This window comes from Macrobrachium nipponense, chromosome 10 (assembly GCF_015104395.2).
Source record: "Macrobrachium nipponense isolate FS-2020 chromosome 10, ASM1510439v2, whole genome shotgun sequence".
NCBI lineage: Eukaryota > Metazoa > Arthropoda > Malacostraca > Decapoda > Palaemonidae > Macrobrachium > Macrobrachium nipponense.
Genome location: NC_087204.1, coordinates 96147399 through 96157398, shown reverse-complemented (window position 1 = coordinate 96157398; position 10000 = coordinate 96147399). Strand labels below are relative to the sequence as shown.

General features: G+C 36.8%; 1 protein-coding gene across 2 annotated transcripts in view; it reads right to left on the bottom strand.

Annotated features, from left to right (window-relative positions):
• Positions 1–10000, bottom strand: part of LOC135223782 (rap guanine nucleotide exchange factor 1-like) — a 297008-nt gene that overhangs the window by 257911 nt on the left and 29097 nt on the right. Inside the window, exon 1 of one of the 2 annotated variants that reach the window (XM_064262566.1) lies at positions 7950–8759. The exons of the other annotated variant lie outside the window; for it this stretch is intronic. Within the exon in view, the coding sequence (XP_064118636.1) occupies positions 7950–8352 (403 nt within the window). The 5' untranslated portion in view covers positions 8353–8759. Of the gene's footprint in view, positions 1–7949; positions 8760–10000 lie in introns of those variants that run through there. 2 annotated transcript variants of the gene reach the window in all.

Here is a 10000-nt window from a genome sequence, read left to right as displayed (position 1 = left end):
ACTACGGTAAAATACGTTAATAAACAAAAGTTGGAAACATGTTGCATACAGTACGTCACGAACATGTTGGAAACTTGTTGCATACAATAGGTCACGAAAATATTGGAAACTTGTTACATACAATACATGTCAGAAACATGTTAGAAACTTATTGCATACAGTACAACATGTCATGACCATGTTGGAAACTTATTGCATACAGTTGTCACGAACATGTTGGAAACTTATTGCATACAGTACAACATGTCACGAACATGTTGGAAACTTATTGCATACAGTACATGACATGAGCATGTTGGCAACTAATTACACCACAGTACAACATGTCACAACATGTTCTGGAAACTTATTGCCACCATAGTAACATGTCACAAAACATGCTGGAAACTAATTGATACAGTACATATCACGAACATGGTTGGAAAACTTTATTGCATACCAGTCCAAAACTGTCAATTAACCAGTTGGAAAGTTATTTGCATACATACAATGTCCCGAACAATTTGGAAAATTACGCAATACCGTAACATATAACAAACATGTCAGAAACATACTGCGTAAAGAACATGTCATGTCATCAGCACGTCAGAAATTTATTGCACACATTACATCATTTCACAAACACATCATAAATTTATTGCACAGTGCATGTCGAACACATCAAAATTTTATTGAATAAATATGACAAACAGGTGAACAACGGATCTTTCGCAAATGCTGGATAATTTTATGGAGCACTGGTTAAGGCTACCAGTTAGTCGCTGACATGTATTCAACTTGTTTATGATGTATGAGATAAGTCGCCGACGTTAAGTTTATTTCACATTTTAATGCAGTGTGGACGCACTTTTACGCTCCGGAGCATACAAAGACTCAACTATTCAGCATAAGTGACCAAGTGCATTTTCTTCTTTGCTATTAAGCTTCCTACCAAGGAATTCGAATTTAACTTTACCCTTCATAAACTCTACAGGTTATACACATACAGTTTGACTACCGCCTCCGGCATCTTTGGATAATAATAATAATAATAATATATTATTATTATTATTATTATTATTATTATTATTATTATATTATTATTATCATATATAATAATTAAAATAATAATAATAACTAATAATAATAATTAATAATTATTATTATATTATTATTATTACTATTATTGTTATTATTATTATCATTCAATAGATAAAAATCCATCCTTATGGAACAAACCCAGAGGGACCACTGACTTGAAATTCAAGCTTCCAAAGAATATGAAGAATATGGTGTTCATTAGGAAGAAGTAAGATGAAGCCAGTTCTGAACTGGCTCCATATTCGCTACAGCCATAGTTCTCCCCATTTCCAACTGTATCAAACTTGAACATCTAATGATATTACCAAATTCCCGTAGGAGTAACCTCGAAAAGCCATAGGCCTCAAGTTACTACATGTGCTAAAGGTATCTCTAGTTTGGTGTTAAAAGTTAGAAATAAACATTGCCTACAAGAGCTCTAAGTAGCATTTAAATAAACCATATATACTATATATATATATATATATATATATATATATATATATATACATACATACATACATATATATATTAGATATTATATATATCATATATATATATATAATATATATATATTAGAATAATATATATAGGCTAGTAGAGCGCCTATAGAGGTCATGGTCAAATACAGGGACAAAATAGGTGTATATATTTGAATCTGTAAAATTCAAATATATACACCTATTTTGACCCTGTATTTGACCATGACCTCTATAGGCGCTCTACTAGCCTGTTTAAGTAGCACGGAAAAAGCCGCTATTCGCAAAATAGAGAAGAATCTCTACAAGAGTAACGCTGCTGAAGTAGCCATTACTTTTAATAAAGTATGCTTGAGAGAGGGTCTGCTTCCTAAGTACAATAATATATATAATATATATATTATATATATATATATATACATATACATAATATTCCATATATACAACCTGACACACAAACGCCTTCCAATACGAAACAATAAAAAAAGAACACGGAGAATTCTATTTAAAAATTCAACTACAAAGAAAAAAATCTAATTTATAACAGAATATTTACAACAAATAAAACGACCCAGGCAACGTATTTACTTTCCCACTTCCTCACCGAAGTAATCTGGCGTTGCTAATCCTCCCTTTCGAGTTAAACCTGGGATTAAGTAAGAACACCACGAGAGAGAGAGAGAGAGAGAGAGAGAGAGAGAGAGAGAGAGAGAGAGCATACATATAGCTAAGTGCATGTAATATATATATATATATATATATATATATATAGTAATATATATATATAGAGATAATATAGAGAGAGAGAGGGTGGGAACGTATAAATGCTAACCAGAAAAGTGCATGTAAGAGAGAGAGAGAGAGAATGGTAAACCTCTCTAGCCCCCTCGGTAGATATTCTAAGGGCTCCACACACACACACACAAAGCGAATTGATCTCCAACAATGAGGAAGAAACCGAGAGAAAGAAACCCAGAGAAAGGAGGGTATGCTAAGGGTAGTGGTGCTTTAAAGATAGTAAGTAAAACGTCTGTGTGTGTGTGTGTGTGCGTAACTTGCGTAAGCGTCTGGTAGTGCACTTATGCCAATGGATGGCGTCACTGGTATAGTGCCAGCGTACGGGCAAGCTACCACAATCTCTCTCTCTCTCTCTCTCTCTCTTTCCCCTTTACATGCGATTTCTTCTACAGGTAGCATAAATATGTTCTCTCTCTCTCTTCTCTCTCTTACAAGCACTTTCTTCGGCAAGCAGCACAATTAAGCCTCTCTCTCTCTCTCTCTCTCTCTCTCTCTCTCTCTCTCTCTCTTAGTTAAAAAGACAGTGGAATTGACACTAAATACATGATTAATGAGAACAATAAAATTCTCGTGGTTTATGAATTAATGGCAAGAGGACAATTACAACTGCCAACAGTAATTATATACATTATACTACGCACACACGCGCACACACACACACACACACACATATATATATTATATATATAGATATATAATATATATATATATATATATATAACATATATATGTATGTATGTATGTAGTACAGCTGACCAACCTGGCATTGCCCAGGAAATCTTTGAATGACAACTGATAGTATCTCTCTCTCTCTCTCTCTCATTTCTGTTAAAATAGTTGCTTGCGTTACATTGCCAGCATTTTTGACATTATTTATATTTCCTCTTCTCACCAAATCAGGTCTGAACTTGGACTTAAAGGGCATAGGGAGTTTCACTATTCATCTCAGAGACCTCAAAAACTAAGGATTAGACTCCAATATCTGTCATTTTTTATTTTTCACCTTTCTCACACCAGACACCATCCTATCAGGTCTGAACTTGGACTTAAAGGGCATAGGGAGTTTCACTATTCATCTCAGCGACCTCAAAAACTAAGGATTAGACACTAATATCTGTAGTTTTCAGTTACTTTTACATGTCACACCCTTCCCACCCATTCTCACCCCTCCTTCCTATCAGGGCTGTACTTGGACTTGAAGGGCATTGGGAGAGTCACTATTCTTCTTGGCGACCTTGAAAACTATGGATTAGACACTAATATCTGTCGTTTTTTGTTATTTTTACATGTCTCCTCCTTCTTACCCCCAACTCATCCCCCTTCTATCAGGTCTGAACCTTAGACTTGAAAAGCACCATTTATTTCAGCGACCTCGAAAACTATGGATTAGACAGTAATATCTGTCGTTTTCGATTTTGTTTACATGCCAACCCCCTCCCACCCTCACCCCCAATTGGGGCCGCGGCTTGATAACTATTTTGGAGTAATGCAACTGGCGCCAATAGCCTACATTTCAAATCTGAAAACCAAATTGGCCCAAAAATAAAAAGGTTACATTCTGGGGGTTAGAGGTAATAACTTTTTAGGGAGGTTATATATGTTTTTAAGAAAACCGAATTAGCCTATGTTCGAACCCTATGTTAGCTTAACCTCTGTGCCAAATATAATAATGATTAGTTCACTAGTTAAGACATTCACTTGGAACAAACACATTATCCCATTTACATAAAAAGATATAAACACATACACATTACATCAAGACTTTCCACAGATCCTAACATACTGCATACCAGAAAAACTGGAAATTCTCTGGTTATGACGTCAGATAAATCATCTATCACAATTCAGTAAAAGAAAGATAAACCACCACAGCAAACGATGCTTTCTAGAAGGAGGTCAACGTCCTCTGGCGGAGCAAAGCAAACGGACAGCAAAACATTCCAACACTGCTTACATAAAGGAGACACCGCATTAATATGAAAAAAGCATCATGGGTGACGCCTCACACTCTGGTAATTTAATTCAACGTTTCAGCCAACACCAAAGAAAGAAAAGAAGGAATGTAGAATTTAGGGCAAAAGCCCAGCGCTGCGACCTATGAGGTCATTCAGGGCTGAAACGGAAATTGCCAGTAAAAGGTCTGAAAGGTGTAACAGGAGGAAAACCTTAAAGCAGCTGCACTTCGAAACATTTGCTAGAGGGTGGAAAGCCAGATGGAAGAAAGAGAATATGAACGGAGGTACAGTACAAGGAGTGAAAGAGGTTGCAGCTAGGAGCCGAACGGACGCTGCTAAGAACCTTAAGAAACGCCTACTGTACCACGTGAGGTGCACTGACGACACTTACCCCCACTTACGGGGTATCCAACACTAAGTACCACTCACCTAAAAGGGAAAAAAACAGAGCCCTGTAACTGGATAGTGCTGTTAAAATGACTAACAAATTTCTCTCTTTATATCTTTTTTTTTTTTACTAAAGGGTAGTACATCATTATCCTAGAAGGCAGGAATACAGATGAAAGCAATTATTTTGATGTGCTGCAATCGACTGCCAGTCACATTTAATGAAAGCTACTCATAAGCGAATTAGATGATCCAAAGATACAGCTACTATTGATACTTGACCTTAACCCTCACCTCAAAAAAAAAAAAAAAAAAAAAAAAAAAAAAAAAAAAAAAAACAAAAAAAAAAAAAAAAAAAAAAAAAAAAAAAAAAAAAAAAAAAAAAAAAAAAAAACTAGTGAATCATGAAGCAAGATCATGAGGCAAGGTTGGCTAATCAACAATTGCATGGCTTAGACATACAATAACGCATAATCGTATACCTAACTGAACACACCACATCTCCGTCATGATCAAAAGCAGCTACGTACACTTGCTTTTTCCAAAGAAATTGAAAAATAACAACGGTTCCAAAACAGTGCCGTGGAACGTTCTCTCTTTGTAAGAGCCCCAGATGATAAAAGATCGGCGAAATCTACCAAAAATCAACAGATATTATACGCTTCAAATTTTAAAGTGTTTCTAGAACACATTTTTGGGCATCGTTAAGCTACCTGCCGTCGATCTTTGCACCAAAACTATACCAGGAAAACTAAGGAAAGCACACAAGACAATAATCCACTACGCACCAGCATCGATAATGCAGCGCTATTCAATGCGTTCCCAGCTCATCTGAGGAACATATCAGGAGTGAACGTAGATGTGTTTAAGAATAAGCTCGGCAAATATATAAGCTGTATCCCAGACCATCCAAGATTGGAAGATGCAAAATATACAGGAAGATGCATTAGCAATTCTCTGGTAGACATTAGAGGTGCTTCACACTGAGGGACCTGGGCAACCCGAACCAGCTGTAAGGTAAGGACCTTCAGTTTTGCCACGGTTTCAGCTATTTGAGCTGCACTAGACTGAATATCGAGTTTAGGATAAAGGCCAAGCACTGCGATCTATAAGGTCATTCAGCGCTGGAAAGGATATAGAGTAGGTAGGTCCGAAAGGTGTAGCAGGAGGAAAACCTGGCAGTTGCACTAAGAAATAACTTATAAAAGGATGATGGATAGCAAGATGGAAAAGAGATAATATGAATGGAGGTACAGTTAAAGGAATGAAAGGGATTTAGATATTCTTTATTTAATCAGCGACTTATAGATATTCTGCATTTCCATTAACGACTTAAAAGATATTCTGCATTTAATCAGCGACTGAGAGATATTTTCCATTTCCATCAGCGACTTCAGAGATAATTTCATCAGCAACTTATAAATATAGATATTCTGCATTTAATCAGCGACTTAAGAGATACTTTCCATCTCCATCAGCGACTAGAGATATTCTGTATTTCCATCTACGACTTATAAATATTCAACGCTATGTTGAAATTACGCTGAACGTTGTCTGCTGGTTGCTGATATTCCAGAGGTCTAAACCCGGCATCCTACTGCCTGTTCTGAATAAGGTGCCTTTCTCCTCCTCCTCCTCCTCATCGGTTCTCCCACTCCTTCCATCAAGAGAACCGGAAATTACGCCAGCCTTTCCCGGCCAAGGTCGAGGTCGCATGCCGAGGCGGTCGGCAGCATTCCAATTCGATGAGGGAAATTGCTGGAAGCTCTGTAGCTCATTTTCACACGACGTTCCTACAGGCATGACGTCATGAATGAAATCAAGCATGAGGAAATTTTGAATGTAAAGGAAGAAAGTGTATTATGAGATATAAACTTAAGTATGAGGACATTTCAAATTTGAAGTAAGAAAGTGTATTAAAAAAGTCACTTAAGTATGAGGAAATTTTAAATGTATAGTAAGATAGTGTATCAAGGAGATAAACTTAAGTATGAGAAAATTTTAAATGTAAGGTAAGATAGTGTATTAAGGACATAAACTTAAGTATGAGGAAATTTTAAATGTAAAGAAAGATAGTTTATAGACATAAAATTAAGCATGAGGACATTTTAAATGTAAAGTAAAATAGTGTCTTGAGAGACACAAACATAAGCATGAGAAAATTTTTAATGTAAAGGAAGAAAGTGTATAAAGAGACATAAAATTAAGTATGAGGAAACTTTAAATGTATAAACTTAAGTATGAGGAAATTCTAAATGAAACGTAAGATAGTGTATTATGAGACATAAACTTATGTATGAGGAAATATTAAATGTACAGTAAGATAGTATATTAAGAGACATCAAATCATCAAGTATGAGGACATTTTAAACGTAAGGTACGATAGAGTATTAAGATATAAAATAAAGTAGGATGAAATTTTGAAAGTGAAATGCGAAAATGATTCAAATGACAGAAGCAAAGTCTCAGAGTATTGTGGCAGAGAGAAAGTAAGGAACAAAAGAGTAGACGAAAGTTACTGACTCATTTGGTCTTGAAACAAGACTAACAGAGAAAATGCTGCTGTAATACTACCTGCCTTTCATCTTTGTATTATTAACAGCATTAGTAAAATGCACGAATGTGGCTAAAAGCACTTTATGAAGATGAATGCTAAATGAAGAAAAGTGAATGAAAATGAGAAAACAAAGTACAGGTCACTGATCGGGAACATCGCCTTTAATAATGAAGTTCTCAGCGTTTGCTTAAATACTTATTAGTGCATTACCTGCATCGCGTAAATCATCGTAATAGCACATATAGTTATGTATACATTTTTCATGAACATACATTCACGACTTAACTGCAAGACGAAATATCACTTTACCTGAAAGAAAAAAAAAAAAAAATTTTAAAAGCTACTTAAAATGTGTAAATCATCGTAATAGCGCATATAGTATGTATACGTTTTTCCTGAACATACATTCACAACTTAACTGCAAGACGAAATATTATCACTTTAACTGAAGCAAAAAAAGAAAGAAAAAAAAAGCTACTTCAAAGAAATCTCACCATAATCATCCTCGTAGTCCGAGCAGCAGTCGCTGTCGAAGTAAAAAAAAAAAAAAAAAAAAAAAAAAAAAAAAAAGCTACTTCAAAAAAAAAAAAAATCCTCACCATAATCATCCTCGTAGTCCGAGCGGGAGTCGCTCTCGAAGAGCAGCAAAGAAAATAATAATAATAAATAAATAAAAAGATAAAATAAAAAAGCTACTTAACAGAAAAACCTCACCATAATCATCCTCGTCCGAGCAGGAGTCGCTGTCGAAGTAGTCCCACGGGAGGCGGAAGTCGCTGGCCACCGCCACCCCAGCGGCAACGCTGATCTCCAGCTCCTCGTCGCCGACGAAGTCCGTGACCGTCAGCGTGCCGTCGGAGCGGAGGCTGCTGGTGGAGTCTCGACTACTGCAGACAGAAGGAGACACGGACCTCGGTCGGCTCCTCCGTTCGCGGGGCGGCTCGGAGCTCGCCCTCGAGAACCGGGAGCCGCCCTCCTCCTCCGCAAGGTGCATGTGCTGGAAGGAGCTCAGGAAGTTGGAGATCACCGAGGGGTCGTTGATCGTCCTCTTCCTGGTCAGCCTCTTGGCCACGTCGCCCATCAGAGAGGAGACGGACGATTTGCGCCGTCGAGACATTTTTATTTGGTTGGTAGGGTGTGGGGGGGGTCGTCCGAATCGCTGCTCAGTGTCAGAGAAGGTGCACCATAAGATGGGAGGATGGTTCCCTCCGTGAGTCAAACAGCATGGAAGAGGGTCATCAAAACCGTCATATATACAAAAATAAATAAATAAATAAAAAATTTGGTTTTGGGTTTCGTCCGAAATCGCTGCAAAAAATATCACAGACCACCTTAAGATGGTTGGATGGTCCCCTCCGTGAGTCAAACACTTTGGAAGGGGGTCATCAAAAAAGACTTCAAATGCACCAAACACTCAAGAAAAGGGTTCTTGGTCCACTCATCGATGTTAAGTATCTTCTAGTGTAACTATGTTCAGGCAAAGAGAGATATTTAGCACCACTATAACAAAGTACAACCTGAACTTTCTCTGTTGATGAAAGTAGACATTAATCTTTCTTTGCTTATATCATTACCCTCTAGCCACGAAACTTCCAAGTTGGTCATTATTACCATGAAATTTATTAGAGGAACTGATTAAAATACTAGCCCATAGCCCATTGTAGAATTCAAAACAATGAATTCAAAACAATGAATTCTTCACGGCGTCAAAACGTTGTTTAAGATCAAAATTCAAGTGATATAAACTTTAACCACTCTGTTCTTAAAGAAATCAGTGACTACATAAAATGCAGCCACTCTATTACAAAATAAGTTAAGCAACTTCTTATTCGTATATTTCTGGTTTCATCGAAGTTTTTGTCTGGATATCTATGAAATACCGTATTGTAATCAAGAGATAAAATAACAGAAGAAAGACACCAGTAAGGGCACTAATGTATGAGAGCCTCTTCATTCCATTAGTGGCCTTAGATAAAACTGAAAAAAAAAAAATTAAAATAAAAAAAATATAAAATACGTCGAATTTTCTTCAACGCAATTGAGTTTTCTGTACAGCGTATAATGCTGTATGAAACCCTAGATGTGCTACATTACGAAACTCTCATATACGACCAGGTAGCGCTCAGTTGCTCTCCAGATTCGGTCAAGTGAAGATGAGTCGGCAACGCCTCCAGAATTGGACTTGATCATGGCTAACTTTAACCTTAAATTAAAGCAAAACTATAGAGGCTAGATGGCTGAAATTTGGTATGTTTAGTGATTGGAGGGTAGGTGACCAACATACCAATTTGCATCCCTTTAGCCTCAGTAGTTTTAAAGATATCAGGAAGGACAGACAAAGTCATCTCATTAGTTTTCTTTTACAGAAAACTAAATAGTGACGTATTCATCATTACCTCAAATGAACAAACAAAGCCGCGATTAGAAAAATTTAAAAAAGATGAAAAAATACAGCCCAGGACACCTACAAAACAGGCATTAAGGAGATTTAGCTACATGTCAAAAAAGTCCAAAACATGTGCCGAAATACTATACAACTCATTCACAGAACTCTGACGCAAAAATTACACAGCCACGTAAGAAAAAAAATTATACATAAAAAAATAAATCTATGGAAACTCGAGACGGGGATTTCAGCGGAAACCACTTACTTATAGTGGTTTGTAGTCTGAGCCGAGAGATTTGACACAATAACTCGGCGATGACGATATCGGACACCTTGGCTGATACGACGATTCTGAGTTGGAGTTGAAGTGTACTGTATA